The 17,587-nt window shown below is 55.1% G+C and overlaps 3 protein-coding genes across 4 annotated transcripts in view; 2 read left to right on the forward strand and 1 right to left on the reverse strand.

Annotated features, from left to right (window-relative positions):
* Positions 1-4,251: 4,251 nt before the first annotated feature.
* Positions 4,252-10,519, forward strand: FOSL1 (FOS like 1, AP-1 transcription factor subunit). Of its 2 annotated transcripts, none has more exons than XM_081797753.1 (4): positions 4,252-4,505; positions 6,748-6,945; positions 8,921-9,028; positions 9,444-10,519. In XM_081797753.1, exons 1-4 carry the CDS (start codon positions 4,416-4,418, stop codon positions 9,861-9,863), a joined length of 816 nt encoding a protein of 271 aa, XP_081653879.1. In that variant the 5' UTR covers positions 4,252-4,415; the 3' UTR covers positions 9,864-10,519. The 2 variants fall into 2 exon arrangements, with proteins under 2 accessions (XP_081653879.1, XP_081653880.1); XM_081797754.1 differs by lacking the exon at positions 4,252-4,505 and adding an exon at positions 5,301-5,670.
* A 607-nt stretch (positions 10,520-11,126) lies between these two features.
* Positions 11,127-12,137, reverse strand: CCDC85B (coiled-coil domain containing 85B). Its single transcript, XM_006740169.3, has one exon. It carries the CDS (start codon positions 11,976-11,978, stop codon positions 11,370-11,372), a length of 609 nt encoding a protein of 202 aa, XP_006740232.1. The 5' UTR covers positions 11,979-12,137; the 3' UTR covers positions 11,127-11,369.
* A 2,219-nt stretch (positions 12,138-14,356) lies between these two features.
* Positions 14,357-17,587, forward strand: part of FIBP (FGF1 intracellular binding protein) — a 3,914-nt gene continuing 683 nt past the window's right edge. The window contains exons 1-7 of the mRNA XM_081798553.1: positions 14,357-14,566; positions 14,758-14,956; positions 15,138-15,264; positions 16,131-16,231; positions 16,721-16,854; positions 17,193-17,301; positions 17,378-17,533. Coding sequence (XP_081654679.1) covers positions 14,482-14,566; positions 14,758-14,956; positions 15,138-15,264; positions 16,131-16,231; positions 16,721-16,854; positions 17,193-17,301; positions 17,378-17,533 — 911 coding nt within the window. The 5' untranslated portion in view covers positions 14,357-14,481. The remainder of the gene's footprint in view (positions 14,567-14,757; positions 14,957-15,137; positions 15,265-16,130; positions 16,232-16,720; positions 16,855-17,192; positions 17,302-17,377; positions 17,534-17,587) is intronic.

The raw sequence follows: 17,587 nt of genomic DNA on the forward strand, positions 1-17,587 counted from the left end.
ATCATATTTTTAATAAGGGTTTGCTAGCCAGAATATATGAAGAACTCTTATAATTCAACAACCACACACACACACACACACACACACACACACACAAAAACAATTAGGGGTGCCTGGCTGGCTCAGTCCGTAAAACATGGGACTCTTGATCTCAGGTTGTGAATTCAAGCCCTACATTGGGCATGGAGCCAACTTAAAAAAAAATTAGAAATGGGCAGAGGACTTGAATAGACATTCGTCCCTAAAGTATATATAAATAGCAAAAAAGCACATGAAAAGATATTCATCATTAAGGAACATGGCCTGTTATTAAGGAAACGCAAATTAAAACACAATGAGATACCACATCACACCCTCTAGGATGTCTTTCATTTCAAAAACGGAAATAATAAATGTTGGCAAGGATGTGGGCAAATTAGAACCCTCATACACTGCCAGTAGGAATGTAAAATGGTGCAACCACTTTGTAAAACAGTCCGGCAGTTTTTCACAAGGTGAAACAGAGAATTACCATATGAGCCAGCAATTCTACTCTTAGGTACATACCCAAAATAAATGAAACATATGTCCACACAAAAACTTGTACACAAATGTCTATAGCAGCCTTAGTCATAATACCCCAAAAGGAGAAACATTCAAATGTCCCTCAACTTATGAATAAATAAATAATTGGTATATCCATACAATAGAATATTATTCAGCAATAAAAAAGAACAGAGTATTTATACATACGACAACATAAATGAGCCTGGAAAACATGCTAAGGGAAAGAAACCAGATGTAGAAGGTCACATTTGGTATGATTCCATTTATATGAAATGTACAAAATAGGCAAATCCATAGAGACAGAAAGAGGATTAGTGGTTCCCAGGAAATGCGATTGGGAGTGATTTCTTCATGGGAAGGGGATGATTTTCTGGTATAATAAAAAAGTTTTGAAAACTAGAGAGAAGTGGTGGTTGCACAACATTGTGAATGCACAAAATTCTATTGAAGTCTATGCTTTAAAATGGTTAATTGTATGTTATGTAAATTTCAACCTCATTTATAAAATAAATAAACTTCAATTTAAAAGGTGAATGGAGGGGCCGCTGGGTGGCTCAGTCAGTTAAGCAGCTGCCTTCAGCTCAGGTCATGTTCCCAGAGTCCTGGGATCGAGCCCCGCATCGGGCTCCCTGCTCAGCGGGAAGTCAGCTTCTCCCTCTGCCTTGTTCAATCTCTCTATCTCTCTGTCAAATAAATAAATAAAATCTTTAAAAAAAAGTGAATGGAGGGGTGCCTGAGTGGCTCAGTGGGTTAAGCGTCCAACTCTTGATTTCAGTTCAGGTCATGATCACAGGGTCCTGGGATCGAGCCCAAGTAGGGCTCTATGCTCAGTGGGAAGTCAGCTTAAGGATTTCTCTCCCTCTCCCTCTGCACCATCCCCCCAATCTCTCTCTCTCAAATAAATAAATACATCTTTAAAAAAATAAAAAGTGAATGGAAAATGAAACGCATAAACATCACCTCACATCCTAGGGGCACTGACAAGAACTTGCTGGGTGCCAAGCACACTCATCCATCGCCTCCATTTGCCTCACTGCAGCCCCAAGAGATGGGCATTCTCTGGAGCTCAGGGAGGGAAGTGACTGAGCCAGGCTCACACAAGGTGCCAAGGGACAGTGCCCTAGTTTCTCAGACCTCTGGGCCCCCGGACTCCTGCAATCACGGTGGCCCCTTGGGAATCTCGCCTGGCCTCCCTGGGTGGGAGCTGGTGAGGTCAGGGGCCAGGAACGTTTCTGCAGCCGCGAAGCAGAAGTTAGTGACTGAGGAGCTTGGAATGTGCTGCCTCTGAAAGGTCCTCCTTGTGGCTCCACCAACGGTTAGGGCAGGAAGGGACTTTCAGAACCACGCAATCACACACACACACACACACACACACACACACAGATTTGAGACCTGAGCCCCTGAGCTCAGTCACTGCCCCAGGATGCTGGGGGGAGTGGGACAGGGTGGTGTTTCTAGATCAGGCAGATGTATGCAGTCGAGGCTGACCTGTGTCAGTCCTCACATGTGCCACCACCAGACCGCCTTTGTCACCTTGACCCATCCAACTTGGGCTCAGCCAAAGAGTTCAAACATCAGTTAGTGTGTGTGTGCTGCATGACTGCCTTGGAATGTGATCAGAACCCCAAGGGCTCCCACTTCTGGAGCTTTTTATTAACATGTGTATTTGCTTTTGCTGTGTTTTTTTTTTTTTTTAAGATTTTATATATTTATTTGACAGAGAGAGATAGCGAGAGCAGGAACACAAGCAGGGGGAGTGGGAGAGGGAGAAGCAGGCTTCCCAGTGAGCAGGGAGCCCAATGTGGGGCTCGATCCCAGGACCCTGGGATCATGACCCAAGCCGAAGGCAGACGCTCAGTGAATGAGCCACCCAGGCATCCCTGGTTTTGCTATTGGTCAAGTTCTTACTATATGCCGGGCTAAACATGTGATGTTATTTTATTTCTATTCTGTAACAACCCTGACATGTAGATTGTGTGTCTCATCTAGATCATACAGCTGGTGAGCAGCCTAACCAAAATTCAAACTCCAGAACCCAGAGCTGTCTGATTTCAGCATGCATGTTCTTTTCCATGGATCACACTGCCTCAAATCACTCTCTCTCTCCGTCTCTTTCACCTCTCTATTTCTCATTCTGGTAAACTGCTGTTGGTTTCTTCTTAGAGAAAGACAAGCATTGAGTAGAATAAGGGCAAGGAAGAGGCACCAAGCTGGCAACCACCTTCTGAGCAAACAGCACTTTAGAGCTTACAAAGCATTTTCACATTTATGATCTCATTTGATCCTATAGCAACCCCATGAGGTCAGCAGGAGGCTCAATCACTCCCACTGGGCCTGGGACTCAAAGGGCAGGTGACCCACCCAGGGTCACAGAGACAGAAAATGGTAGCTTGGGGACTGGAAGCGCACGGCCAAGCTGGCCTTCTGTGTCTGAGTCCTGAGTGCACCCACAGACCCCAGGGAGGGCAGCCCAGGACCCTGCTTCCCCAAACTCTTCCTTCCCTGAGGACAAAACTGGAGCTGATCAAATGGAGGTAGCAGTGGAAAGCAGAAGAGCCCAGCTCTCTTTCTGTAGTTGTGTGACCCTGGCAGTGGGAGGAAGCAGAGAAGTTTTGGGGTGCTCCTCTCAGCACTGACATTCTGCACCGGTGAAAAAGTGTTTAGGAGGGCTTTGAGAAATCTTGACTGAGCATGGGCTTGGGGCTCCCACAGCCCTGATTTGGCAACCTGCTTCAGCCACTCTCTTAGGGACATTAGGCACTTCATTTCAACATCCCTCAGCCTTAGTTTCCCCATCTGTAAAATGGGGATGACGATGGTACCTACTCCCCAGGGTTGTTGGCCTTGGTTGTTGAAATTTGGCCCCAGCCTCACATTCATACAGACCTTTGACATAATCTCCAAATAAGGCTGTTGACCACACAGCCCCCAGAGAATGGTGACGGTATTTAAAGAAGATGGCATTTATCAGACCACAGGACAGCTGTGTCCCGCTGCAGGCTCTGCAGGCTCTTAACCGCTTATGGAGGCTCTGAATTAAAACTTGTTATAACTTCTGAAATTATCCTATGAGTAGCACAGTCATGCTGCCTTGTATTTGTGGGTAGTTCAAACCATTAACTTGTTCATTGTAAACATTTCCCTTTCGGTAAGCCTGGTTTATCACTTCTCCACTTTTTAGTATACCTGAATCTTAGATGCCAGTAGCAGGGTTCCTGGCATGAAGTAAGCACCCAGCAAATAAAATAATAACCACCACAATCACATTTATAATCCACTTCACTGTTTCCGGACCCCTTTCTCATTCTTCATTTCAACCTCTCACGCGCTGCAAGGCGTGATTCTCTCGTCCCATATGACGGATGCCAAAACTAAGGCCAGACCAGGCGGTGAGTGGGCTCCGGGGCCCGCGCCCCGAATTGGGAAGGCGGGCCCAAAGCCTGGGCTCGCCGGCGGGGTGGGGCCGGGCGCCCAGCAGCTTACAGGTGCGTAAATCCTCGGGGGAATCCTCGGTTCCACCTGGGCGCGGCGAGGAAATTGCACCATGTATGGGTAACTACGTCAGAAGGGGCAGACCGCCGCTGTCGTGGGGGACGCCGGGTCCGTCCCTTTCCCCCACTAAACGGCGGCTACCGGACTGTAGGAGGCGTAGACAAGTTCAGTGCGGACTGGCAAAAGGCGGCGCGTCTGGGGAGGTGGAGCCCTGAGGTGTCCAGTGCCGTTGAAAATCGCCCGCTCCCCCCCCCCCCCGCAATCGAAGTGGTTCAGCCCGAGAACTTTTCATTCATAAAAAGAAAAGACTCCGCGAGGAGCAAGTGAGTCAGAACCGAAGCCGGCGACGCGGACCCCACAAAGCAGCCAGCCAGGGCATGTTCCGAGACTTTGGGGAACCCGGACCGAGCTCCGGGGCCGGCGGTGCGTACGGCGGCCCGGCGCAGCCCCCCCCTTCAGGCCAGCAGGTGAGAGGGACCCGACGCCTGGGGTTCCCGGGTGGACAGCGCCTGGGACGCTGCGGTCGGCTCCGCACACTTTGGGATTGGGGTCGGGAACAGGAGTAGGGACTGGGTCTGGGGCCGTGGCCGTGGCCGCGGATGCTGCCCATTCTCCACGGTCTAGAGGCACATTTCCCCCGCAGCTCAGGGGAATGCTCGCGGCGGGCGCAACAAGGATCTGCGAACGTCCCCTCTCGCTGGCCCCTTTTTCCTTCGCTGTCTGCTGTCCATCTGTCCCGCCGTCTCTGTTACCTTCTTTCTTTCCTCCCGTCCACGACTCATTTCTTTGTCCTGTCTGCGTCAGAAGGACGCCCCTTAGTCCGGGATTAGTCCCAGCTCCGACAGGAGCAGAGGGTTTGATCCAGCGCGGACGAAATTCCCGGGATCCGAAGTCTGGGCTGAGGCCGAGAAGTCCCCACGCAGGAGAGAGGCGGGATCCAGCGGCAGGCTAGCCCCGACAGACTGGGAATCCTCAGCACAGTCTGTGACCATCTGTGTGTCCGTTTGTCTGTCCCCCTCTATCTGCCCCGCCAAGTCCCTATCCCCTTCTTGGCGCAGTGGAGCCTGGTGGGATCCCGGAGACTGGTTCTCGACCCCTAATTTACAGGCTGGGGCCAGTGGAGACTGAGAGATGCCGGGACATGCGCAGGGTCTTGCAGCGGGCAGCTCCCGCGCCCCCGACTCTCGTCACCGAAGGGCGCCCCGCTGCAGGCTGGGGGGACTTGGGTGGCTGCAGGTGCCCGTTTCCTGTCGAGGGGCAGCGCGCACGTGTCGCTAGGGGAGGGAAGGAGCGGCGTCCGTTCCGCCGAGTCACAGCGGCCGAGTCACGGTGGCTGACTCACCCGGGGCGCCCCTCCCTTCCTGGCCCGGAGCGCCCGGGCCCGGACTACCTCGGGAGCGGGAGACGCCGCCGGCGGTGCCTCAATCCCGGAACTGGGGTCACTGGGCCACCGGGCCCGCAGCGCTGGGGCCGGGGACACCGCTGTCTGGACTTGCCTGGGCTTGTGGCACGCTTCCGGAGGCCTGGGCGCCAGGGCCCAGCCCCAAGGCTTGAACCCAGTTCTCCTCCCCAATGCTGAATCCCCATCTTAAGCCCTTCCTCAGATTTCTGGCTGAAAGAAAATCTTGGCAGGTAATACATGGAGCTCATACAGTGCAGCCTGCATGGTCGGGGAGGTTTGTACCTCATTAACCCTATTTCACAGAATCTAAGAATTCATTGATTTGAAAACCCACCATTATATTGTGCTGCTACATTTTTCTTTTCTTTTCAAGATTTTATTTATTTATTTGACACAGAGAGAGAGCGAGAGAGGGAACACAAGCAGGGGGAGTGGGAGAGGGAGAAGCAGGCTTCCTGCTGAGCAGAGAGCCCGATGCGGGGCTTGATCCCAGGACCCTGGGATCATGACCTGAGCTGAAGGCAGACGCTTAACGACTGAGCCACCCAGGTGCCCCAATGCCACTAAATTTTTCTAAAGCTGCCAAGTGAACTGTGATTTCAGAGCTACTAAAGGGCATCTCTTAGCATCAATGAAATGCCATAATCCTCAACTACAACAATATTAAAAGTAAGGCAACGGAGGCACATTGAGGTTAAATAACTTGCCCAGAGTCATGGCCAGTAAGTGGCTGAGCTAAGAGCTCACTGGGACAGCCTAAACCCAAGGCAGTGGTTCTTGCCCACCACAGCGCCTGGGCACTGGACACCTGCCACTTACCAGGCCCTGTCCCACACATTCTCTCACCGGATTCTCTCAGCCAGCCTTGGAGACAGGAGTTGGAATTCTCCTCTTTGTGCAGGTGGGATTCAGGCAGAGTACAGGAGTATGTCTGGGCCCAAACCCCACTTCCCACTTACTGCCTATGTGTTTATGGACAACTGTTTCCCCGACTGAAAATGAAGACACTGTTGTGCAAATTAGATGAGTCAGTATTTGTAAAGTGGTTGGGACAGTGCCTGGAATTCATACTTTATAGTACGTTCCGCTAGGACAGTGAAGGCACGGCAAGGTTATGAGACTTGCCCGAAGTCACACAGCTCTTAAGCAGGGATTTGTCACCAAGTCAGTCTCTGTCAAGTTGTGCTCTTTCCGGTCTCTCGGAAGCAGCAGCTGCATTGAGGGTGGATGGCAGGGTGGCTTCTGTCCAGTGAAAACCCTCAGTCTACACAGACCTCATCCTTGGCTTTCCATTTCTCATCCCTCAGAAGTTCCACCTCGTGCCAAGCATCAACGCTGTGAGTGGCAGCCAGGAGCTGCAATGGATGGTGCAGCCTCACTTCCTGGGACCCAGCAGCTACCCCAGGCCTCTGGCCTACCCCCAGTACAGCCCCCCGCAGCCCCGGCCAGGAGTCATCCGGGCCCTTGGGCCACCTCCAGGGGTTCGTCGACGGCCCAGTGAACAGGTAAGGAGCAGAGGTGTTGTACTGGTTCTGATGCCCACAAGGATGCTGAGGTGCAGAGGACAGGTTCTTGGCCAAAAGAACACAGGCTTAGAAAGGGGGGAGATGGGGACGTGGGGCCACTGGTGACTCCTGGCCAAGGGAGAAAGTAATAGGAGCCCCTGGGGTGATCCAGAGGGCAAAGAGGTCACTTCTAGATCAGGGAAAGCTTTCTGGAGCTGCAGGTATATTAGCCTGGAAGGATGGGTAGGATTTGCATAGGTAGAGATGAAGGAAAAGACATTCCAGGTAGGGAGGATGGCAGGAGCAAGAATGGAGGTGGAGGTGAGAACATGTAAGGTGTGCATGTGGAAAGGTGGGTGGATGGTAGAGGGTCTCCACCTGCTGACATGTATGGTGATGGTGAACATATGCTGCCTAGGGAGGTGGGGAGAGAACAGAAAGGGGAGGGTTCCCTGCAGCTACTCTCTGGGCCTAAGTTTCCCTATCTCATTTAATCTTTACAAAACGCCTCTGAGGAATGCACTCTGGTTTTCTCCATTTTACAGCTGGGAAATGAAGGCACAGAGAGGTAGTCACTTGCCCAGATCACACAAGTAGTGAGCAATGAGACAGGTCTTTTTAATTCTATTTTTTAAAAAAGATTTTATTTATTTATTTGACAGAGAGAGACACAGCGAGAGAGGGAACCCAAGCAGGGGGAGTGGGAGAGGGAGAAGCAGGCCTCCCTCGGAGCAGGGAGCGCAACGTGGGGCTCGATCCCAGGACGCTGGAATCATGACCTGAGCCTAAGACAGGTGCTTAAGGACTGAGTCACCCAGGCGCCCCAGGTCCTTTTAATTCTAAAGTGAGATCCTAACCATCAAGCCACACTATCTCATCCAGAGGTAACAGAGGCTCAAAGCAGAGTGAGCTGGGAACTCTTGGCTCCCCAACCAGGGCTCCAGCTTTCACAGTGCTAAAAAAAAGTCTTTACCAAAGTAAATAAGAGATAGAGGGCCTTTAAGGGAGTGGCTCCTCCTTCATTTTGGTATGTGAGACTGTAGCGGAGTGAGGCTTGCGCATAGGGAGCTTACCCTGACAGCAGGGTAGAAGAGGAGAGAGGTCAGGATCTTGGAAAGATGTGCAGTTAGACAAGACTTTGTGACCAACTGGAGAAGAGAACCATGCTGTGAGCCCCAGAGGCAGGCTCCTGGACTTCTTCAGCCCTGTCCTCAGGGGCGCTCTCGGTTTCTGGGACTCCTAGACTGGGGCTGTGAGCTCTAAGTGGGGTTCTTTTGGGGGAGGTGGTCTCCATCAGCAGGCCTCTCAGTGTTGAATAGAGTGAGTGGATTTTAGTTTCTGCCCTGGGACCATAAACGCGTTATTCATCCGCTCCAGGCTTCAGTTCCTTACATGGAAAGTTGGGTTAAGAATCTGTGTAAAACTCTTCCGCCGGCATGTAATAGGTTCCTAATAAAAAAACAACTTGCTTAGCCGCAACACTCATGAATCCCTCCTAGTGCTCACAATCTCTGCGGAAAAGGACACTTGGTTGTCAAGAGATTGAAAAGAATGAGGGTCCTTCGAGAAAGAGCGATTGGTTCCCAGGGGCTCAGAGTAAGAAAGGCCACTTCTGGCTGGACAATGAGAGAAAGCTTCCTGGAAGAGTGGGGGTATCTCAGTTGAGTCCTGAGAGACGGGCGGGGGGGTGTAAAGGTTTGTGGAGTGTGTGTGTTGGGGGGGGCATTCTGAGAGAGAAATCAGAGGAGGCAAAAGCTGGGTGCGAGGAGGGAATCTGATTAATTCCATCTTACTAAAGCGTGAATGCGGGGAACCGGTCGCGGTGCAGTGTGGTCCCTGAAGCGCAGGGGCGCGGGGGGGGGGGGCTGCACCGCCATGTCCTCCGCCAGGGTCCTAGCACTGGGCCACCGCACAAGGCGAGTGCCGGGCAACCAGTGGCCCAGGGTCTACCTCACTACTCCCTCTACCCGTCCAGATCAGCCCGGAGGAGGAGGAGCGCCGTCGAGTGAGGCGCGAGCGGAATAAGCTGGCCGCGGCCAAGTGCAGGAACCGGAGGAAGGAACTGACCGACTTCCTGCAGGCGGTGAGCACCGGCCGGTGCGGAGGGTGTCCAGGCCCCGGCCCACCGAACCTCAGAGGGCCGTGACTCCCCTGAGCCTGCGGGGCCCCAGGGGGAGCCCGTATATGAAGTCCCCTTCCCCCAGGCTCCCGTCGGAGGAGCATTCCTTCGGAGAAAACGACGAGGAAAAAGCGATTAAAAATTAGTTACAGCGCGTCTCACTCCCAGCAAAGCCGAGGAGAGCTAAAGCTTCGGCGGACAACCTCCTTCTAAGATGCTCTGGGGCTTGATGGGAGTCGAGCCCATTTCTCCCAAGGGCTCATGGGAGTTGTAGTCCAGACTCGCTGGAGACCCACCCCCACCCCTCAATTACCACCACCTCCGGAGGCTACGCGGTATTCAGCCCTCATCTTCTAACTCCTCTCCTAACCCTCCACAGGAGACTGACAAACTGGAGGACGAGAAATCCGGTCTGCAGCGAGAGATTGAGGAGCTGCAGAAGCAGAAGGAGCGCCTGGAGCTGGTGCTTGAAGCCCACCGCCCCATCTGCAAAATCCCGGAGAGGGCCACGGAGAGCGACACGGGCGGCCGGGGCGGTACCAGCGGCACCAGCAGCCCACCAGCTCCCTCCTGCCCTGTACCTTGTATCTCTCTTTCCTCGGGGCCTGTGCTTGAACCCGAAGCATTGCACACCCCCACGCTCATGACCACACCCTCCCTGACTCCTTTCACCCCTAGTCCGGTCTTCACCTACCCCAGCACCCCTGAGCCCTGCGCCTCAGCCCATCGCAGGAGTAGCAGCAGCAGCGGGGACCCATCCTCTGACCCTCTCGGCTCCCCCACCCTCCTTGCCTTATGAGGCACCCCAGCCCCCTACCGGCGGGTCCCACTCTAGCCAATGTCTCCCCACCCATTGGTCCAGCTGGTCTGGACCATATCCCATGCCCATCCCCAGCAGGCTCTTCTCCATCCCTCCAGATGAGACTGAGCATATTTTGCTTCCCAGGAGAGTCAGCTTGGGGCCACCAAAGCTGCCCACTGTTTTTCCAGAGCTGGCTTCTCTAGCATAATTTGCACTAAATCAGAGACAAAATATTTCCCATTTGTGCGAGGGAACTCCTGGCAACCAAAAAGGACTTTGTAGATCCCTAGATGTCCTCTAGAGCCCTAAGCCCCTCCAGACCACACCTACAGTCTTCATCACCCTCTTCCTGTGATCCACCCAATCCTGCTCTGACAGAAGATGATACTCTACCAGCCTAGAACACTAACTCACCCAGCCCCACACTGCCAGCAGCACCAAGTGATTGAACCAGGGCATTCTGCTGGCCCCTCCTGAATGGCAGGAGAGTGCCAGAGGCTTCTGTGATGAGCTGACCTGCAGCCCCCCCAGCTCTGAGAAGACTTTAGCTCCAGGGAATCCAAGCCTCCACAACGAAGGCAGCTGCTATTTATTTTCCCGCAGAGAGTATTTTTATACAAACCGGCCGAAATGCAATAAAAGGCTCGAAGTTCTGGCCTGGTCTCATTGAACCCAGAGGCAAAAGGGAGAACATTTGGAACCAGAAGCCCGAGGCTCCCGTCTCAGCTCTGTGGACTTACTGCATGAGTTTGGACAAATTATCTGATATTTCTGGACCTCGGTTGTCTTATCTGACAAATGAGGTTACATCTGCTCTGCCTCGTCTCTAAGACTGAGAGGAGGAATAGAGTGCCGTTGGGTGCAAGCCAAAAGGATTATCATCTTCCTCCTGATGGGGGCCCACAGCGCTCCTGCATGGGCCACAGGAGGGCGCTGTTATGCCCCGTCCAGCCTCGGGGGAGGCCGCTGAGTGGGTTCTAGGCCCCCAACACCTGCTTCCTGCCCCATTGTCTTGGACAGGAAGGAGCCGGGAAGGGAGCTGGAGCCACTTCAGGGGCCGGATCACTGCCTGTCCCGAGCCTAATGGGGGGAGCCAGGGGCTTACCACGGTCCCACATCCCGCCCCAGGCTTGAGGTAGTGGGGGAGTCAGCCACCTTAGGTCTGCAGCCCCTCCGGATGGGAATGGTACCCTGTCTCAACGTCCCCGCCCTCGTCCCCACCCCGGCGAGTCCCAAACAGACGCTGCCCAGGCCACGGGCTCTGCTTCCGTTCCAGTTTATTAGCCCCCACCCCGCCCCCAGCAAGTCCCTTCTTTCCAGCCTCCAGTCCCCCTGCTGCCCCACCAGCGAGAGCGAGGGGCCCTCCTTGGTGCCAGAGTTTCCAAATCCATGCCAGCGGCCCCTCGTGCGCAGGCGGGACGGCGTCCAGGTCCCGAGGTCCACCTCAGTCCCGGCGCTTGGGAAGCAGTCTGGTCGAGCGTCGACGTGAAGGAAGCTGAGCCCTCAGTCATCTGGGGAGCAGGCCAGGGGCAATTGATCGGGACTGCCCACGCTGCCGGTGCTGGAGCTTCCATCGCCCAGGTCGCGGGGCCCGCAGGGGGGCAAGGCGAGCTCGGGTGTCGGCCCGGCGCTTGAGCCCCCAGCGCCGCCGGGGCCGCCCCGGGGGCCCCACTCCTCGCCCAGAGCCAGGCAGAGCTCCTTAAGCGCCAGGTTCTCCCGCAGCAGCTCCTCCTGGCGGCCCTCCAGCTCGGCCAGCTTCTGCCAACAACCGCCCAAGTCCTCGCGCACGGCTCGGGATGCTTGGGTCCCGAAGAGCTGCCACTGGCGCGCGGCTCGCCGGCCGCGCTGGCGCTCCGAGTCCAGGAAGCAGCAGAGGTCGCGCAGCTCACGGTTCTCGGCCTGTAAGCGCCGGTTGAGCTGCTTGAGCTCGCGGATCTCGCCCAGGTGACCCTGCAGCTGCCGATTCACCTCCTGCATGAGGCGGCCGCGCTGCACCAGAGCCGCCAGGCGCGCCGCCTCCTCCCGCCGCAGGCGCCGCACCAGCTCTTCCTTGCCCAGCGCCGCCATCTCCTCGTCCGTCAGCTCCTCCAGGCCGCCCGCCTCGGCCTCCATGGCTGCTCAGGCCTCTGGAGCATCGCCTGCCCGCCGCCGCGGCCCAGGAGCCCAAGTCGAGCTCTGCGCGCTCCGGGTCGGGCTCGGGCTCCGCGGGCGGCAGGCTGTGGCAGTATAGCGTAGGCTGCAGCAGCCCCCGGGGGTGGGCACGCGGCGGGGCGCGCGCCGGGGCGGGGCCGTATGACGCTAAGGAAGGACAGCCAATCCAGGGAAGGCTCCCCGGAAAGGGGCGGGACTTGAGCGCAGACTACAGAGAAAGAGAGAGCCACTTCCCCGCCCACTCCGGACCGCGGAGTTACGGACCGTCTTGGACGCTGTGTCCCAGCGCCACCACCCTCCGACAGGTGACCCCAAACTAGGCGCTTCGTACTTCCCAGTTCCAAACTTCCTCAAGCTCTCGCCTAGGCCTCTCAGCTCCTTCTGAGAACCAAGACTGCGGCGTCGGCCACCGACTCTCCTGCCCACCCCTCGACGGCACCCAGACCTATCTCGTTACCAACTTTCCTAGCATAGTTCATGCTCGAGAGTCTCGGCTCACTGAACATCTCTCCCAGCTCTTTGGAGCCGAGTCCAGACGTGCGTGACTCAGCATCAGCCTGCCCTTTCATGGAAATTTTCGTGCCCGGGGGGAGGCGCATACAGGGATTCATTTGTTCAATAAACTTTTATTGTATGCAAAGCTCAGGCAGAAATAAACTTGACTAAGATTCTGATCCTGTCCTCAAAGGGGTCGTAATTTATTTTTTTAAAGATGTTATTTATTTATTTACTTGAGAGAGAGAAAAAGAGCACGAGCAGGGGGGAGGGGCAGAGGGAGAGGGAGAAGACGACTCCCCGCTGAGCAGGGAGCCTGACCCTGGACTCAATCCCAGGATCCTGGGATCATGACCTGAGCCGAAGGCAGAGGCTTAACCGACTGAGCCACTCAAGCTCCCAAAGGGGTCGTAATTTAGTGGGGGAGACAGGCTGTGTAAAACCAGAAGTAAACGGGGGATGGGCATGGTCTGAGGGATCTCCACCCCCCAAAACAAGGTTTCCCCAAAGAGGTGGTAATCTGAGGGGCCCCGAAAGATGTATAGGAGTTTGGCAAGTAAAGAGAAAGCTATTTCAGGGAGCGGGAATAGCATGGTGAAAGACACTGGGGGCCTAGCTGCTTTAGGAACCGTGAGAGTAGCTCGATGTTTTCAAAAGGTAGTTGTGTGGAGAAAATGGTAAAATGAGGGAGAGAAGCAACAAAGGTAGTTGGCTGGAGCGTTGCCACAGGCCAGCCAGTAGGATTTTAAGCAGGGGAGTAACATTTTAAAATATGCATTAAAAAAATTATTCCGGGGGTGCCTGGGTGGCTCAGTCGTTAAGCGTCTGCCTTCGGCTTGGGTCATGATCCCAGGTTCCTGGGATCGAGCCCCGCATCGAGCTCCCTGCTCGATGGGAGGCCTGCTTCTCCTTCTCCCTCTCCACCTGCTTGTGTTCCTTCTCTTGCTTTCTCTCTCTCTGTCAAATAAATAAATAAAATCTTTAAAAAAAAAATTATTCCGGCTGCTCTGTGTGGGATGAACCATGGGGAAGAGACGTAGGCAGGGAGATTAGTAAGAACACTGTGTCAATGGGCAAGGTAGAGCTATGCAGAAGGACTGGGCTGGGACAGTGCCAGTAGGGGTGGAGAGGACAAAACATCCTAGAAATATTCAGGAGGCAAATCAGCAGAACTGAATGTGAGGAGTGAGGACTCTGGGAGAAAGCACAGGGTTCTGGGATGAGAACTGGGTGAATGTTGGGACTGTCACTGAGATAGGAACGCAGGAAAGAAACAGATCGGAAAGAGACCTGTCTAGCTTTTGAGGGACCTGTAGGGTAGACAGCGTAGAAAGACGAGCAGATAGGCAGCCCTCTGATGTGGACTTCCAGCCAGAGCTCTGAGCTACAGAGTAAGAGAAGTCATTAGTGCAGGGGGGTGGGGTTTGGGGGGTTAAAACCATGGGAGCACGTGCCCCATGCCCAGGAGAGTTGCTCAGCTGCAGGATGGACTGAGGCGCTCCCAGCAAGGCCCCTTGGAAGTTAGGTCAGATACATTTTTTGCAGAGAAAAGATTTAGGACAGAGACCTGTGAAACCCCTACATTTAAGATACACGTCAAAGTAGGGAGGCCCAGAAAAGGGCAGAGAAAGTGGGAGAAAAGCCAGAAGGAAGTGTGGGGGAAGGCTGCCAGCGCAGGGGAGACTGGCCATTGGCCTCGACTCCCGAAGTCTTCCTGCAAACTGGGCCAGGATGGGGGGCGGGGACGAGGAGCCTGGGATTGCCCCTCCCGCCGGGAGGAGGGGCTACTCCTCTTCCTTCGCCGCTTCTGCCCCCACCCTCTCTGTCCCGGAAGTGGTCCTTCTCTGGCTCCGGGTGCCGGGAGCCGAATCTCGGCGCTCCCGGAAGTAGCCTGCGGGCGGCGCGCCCGGCCCGAGCAGTGCTCGCTCCAACCGGGGCTCTGCAAGTGCGCCCGGGTCTGGGCGTCGCCATGACCAGCGAGCTGGACATCTTCGTAGGGAACACGACCCTCATCGACGAGGACGTGTATCGCCTCTGGCTGGATGGTTACTCGGGTGTGTGGGGGGCCGTCTGCGGAGCGGGTCAGGAGGGGCGGTGGTTTGGGATGGGAGAGGGCGGGGCCAGGACTCCCGTCCTTTGGGGAAGTGGGCAGAGGGAGTAAGGGGTGTTTAGAAGTCGGACTTGGGATCTCCCGAGGGCCTGTGGGTTCGCGGAGCGGGGCTTAATGCTGGCGCCCGCTCCCCAGTGAGCGACGCGGTGGCCCTGAGGGTGCGCTCGGGAATCCTGGAGCAGACAGGCGCCACGGCGGCCGTGCTGCAGAGCGACACCATGGACCACTACCGTACTTTCCACATGCTCGAGCGCCTGCTGCACGCACCGCCCAAGCTGTTGCACCAGCTCATCTTCCAGATCCCGCCCTCCCGACAGGCGCTGCTCATCGAGAGGTGGGACACCCATCAGGCTGACCATATACCCATTTTGCAGGGCGAAACTGAGGCCCGGGTTGGGATGGGACTTACACAAGGTCTGAGAAAGTTGAGAGCAGGAGGGGCCAAACCTAGGCCCTGCCGGACCCCCGTTTCCCTCCTATGTGGAAAGTCAGTGGTGTCCTCTGCCTCCACGCAGGTACTATGCCTTTGACGAGGCCTTTGTGCGGGAGGTCCTGGGCAAGAAACTGTCCAAGGGCACCAAGAAAGACCTGGACGACATCAGCACCAAAACAGGCATCACCCTCAAGAGCTGCCGGAGACAAGTGGGCACTGCATCCCTGCCCCCCAACACAACATCCCATGTCCAGTCTGTCCCTTCACTCCATCCCTTTGGTCACTGCCCCAGCTCCATTCTCCTCCCCCACCTCTGATTGTGGCAGGGGCTTCATACCCAGTCTCTTGTCCCTTTTTTTGCTCTTCCAAAGCATCTCCTACTCCCCTGCAGGAGCTACTCTTTCAGAAGCTCAGATCTGACCATAGCTTTCCCCTCCTCGTAAACTTTAATTGACTCTCCCACTCCATCCTGGATAGTAGCCACACTCCTTGGCCTTGACCGTCATACTCTTCTGTGATCTGGTCTCTGCCAGCCTTTCTCCGCTTATATTTCTCCAGCCCCTGGCTTTCTTTTTGCTCCTGCTACTCCTACCTGGAGGGTACTATTCTTGACCTTATCTACCCCTTGAAATACAAAGCAGGGGGTCAGATGCCACCTACTCCACAAGCCTTTTTGGTGGCCCGGAAGGGAGAAGTAACCCTTCTGGGCCTTTAGTATTTTTTCTCTGTGTCTTTTGTGCACTCCTGAACAGCTTAGCATTTGCTTGTTTTTTTTTTTTTACTTCCTGGACCTCAGCCAGGAGAGTCAGTTCCAACACGAGCTCATGAAGAAATGGAGAGCATGATGCTAAAATAGGGGGAATTCAGAGGTAGGAGTGAGTAAACATTTATCCAGGGCAAGATGCTTGAATTGATAACAGGTATTAACAGTTAATAGTTTATTGAAGAATACCACATGCTAAGTCAGCATCTGTTGACTGAATAGATGGATAGGTGAGGGAAGGATGTTCAGTAATCAGTTTATTGAATGACCAGCCTCTGACCAGCCCTCCTTCCTCCCCTAACTGCCCTACAGTTTGACAACTTTAAGCGAGTCTTCAAGGTGGTGGAGGAAATGCGGGGCTCCCTGGTGGATAACATTCAGCAACACTTCCTCCTGTCTGACCGGTTGGCCAGGTGAGGGGCTGGGCAAAGAGCCAGCCATCTCCCTTTCCTGCAAGCTTCTTCCTTGGGCCATAAGGCAGGTCCACTTTCCCCACTCCAACCCACTTGACCTCCTGGCTGCATTGGGGGATGGCTCTCCTACTCCTGGTCTGCGCTTTGGATCAGACTGGCCTGGCTTCAGATTCCAGCCTGGCCATTTACCAGCGGGGCTGTTGTGAGATGCCACATGTAAATCCCGTGTTGCAGCCCCTGGGGCTTAGGAAGTGCTCAGTAAATGGTAACTGTTATGCTCAGGTCTCCCTCTGTTCCCCTTAGGAGACCTGGGCTGAAACCTCTGTATGCAGATGGGGAGGCCCAGAGAGAAGTGGCTTGAAGCACGTCACATAGTGAGCTGGGGCAGAGACAGGCCGGAAGTTGGATGCCCCGCCAATGTCACAGGTTCGAGCTGCTCGCTAAAAAGGAATTTGAAACCCTGACAGGCTCACTCTCCCCTCCTTGCAGGGACTATGCGGCCATCGTCTTCTTTGCCAACAACCGTTTCGAGACAGGGAAGAAAAAACTGCAGTATCTGAGCTTTGGTGACTTTGCCTACTGTGCTGAGCTGATGATCCAGAACTGGACCCTCGGAGCCGTCGGTGAGACCCCCACTCACCCAGGTGCCCGATACCTCCCCACCCTCTCAGGACCTGGTTCCCCGCCAACAGTTTCTCCTGCAGGCCCCAGTTTCCAGCATCCTTTCTTCTTCAGTGCCTGAAGCACAGCCACTGTTGCTCATAGCTGTGTCCCCTCGCACAGCTCGTCTGCAGACAAAGGGCCCGCCAACTTGTCTGTGGCCCGGGGCAAGTCCCTCCACCTTTCCGACACTCCCTTCTCTCTGTCACGGGGTGCGCTGAGATGATGGGTGTGGAAGGCTCCGGATATCACCGGAGGGGTTTTTACCCCCACCCCCATTCCCTTGCTGGGCCTCCCCCAGACTCCCAGGTGGATGACATGGATGTGGATCTAGACAAGGAGTTTCTCCAGGACTTGAAGGAGCTCAAAATGCTTGTGGCTGACAAGGACCTTCTGGACCTGCACAAGAGGTGACCATGGGGAGTCCTCGGGCCGGGGCATGAGTAGGGGCCCCAGCACCTCTGGGCTTACCCTGTCTCCCTGCAGCCTGGTGTGTACTGCCCTTCGGGGAAAGCTTGGTGTCTTCTCTGAGATGGAAGCCAACTTCAAGGTCTGTGGCCCAATCCAGCCTCTGTCCCTTGGGCATCTTCAGCCTCACTGCACTGTCCCCATGGGGCAACTCTGCTCATGCCGGAGCGGGTAGCCCTGCTGCTGCTCCTTCCACCCACCTCAGGTGGGCGGGGGGGGGGGGGGGGC

The sequence above is a fragment of the Leptonychotes weddellii genome, chromosome 11, assembly GCF_054177405.1.
Source record: "Leptonychotes weddellii isolate Sample4059 chromosome 11, ASM5417740v2, whole genome shotgun sequence".
In the NCBI taxonomy this organism is placed as follows: domain Eukaryota; kingdom Metazoa; phylum Chordata; class Mammalia; order Carnivora; family Phocidae; genus Leptonychotes; species Leptonychotes weddellii.

What these genes read in the sequence shown, in the direction of transcription:
- FOSL1 (XM_081797753.1), top strand. Translation starts at nt 4,416, where the DNA reads ATGTTCCGAGACTTTGGGGAACCCGGACCGAGCTCCGGGGCCGGCGGT. An exon ending in GTCGACGGCCCAGTGAACAG is followed by an intron (nt 6,946 to 8,920) that starts GTAAGGAGCAGA and finishes CTACCCGTCCAG; the next exon opens with ATCAGCCCGGAGGAGGAGGA. An exon ending in TGACCGACTTCCTGCAGGCG is followed by an intron (nt 9,029 to 9,443) that starts GTGAGCACCGGC and finishes AACCCTCCACAG; the next exon opens with GAGACTGACAAACTGGAGGA.
- CCDC85B (XM_006740169.3), bottom strand. Translation starts at nt 11,978, where the DNA reads ATGGAGGCCGAGGCGGGCGGCCTGGAGGAGCTGACGGACGAGGAGATG.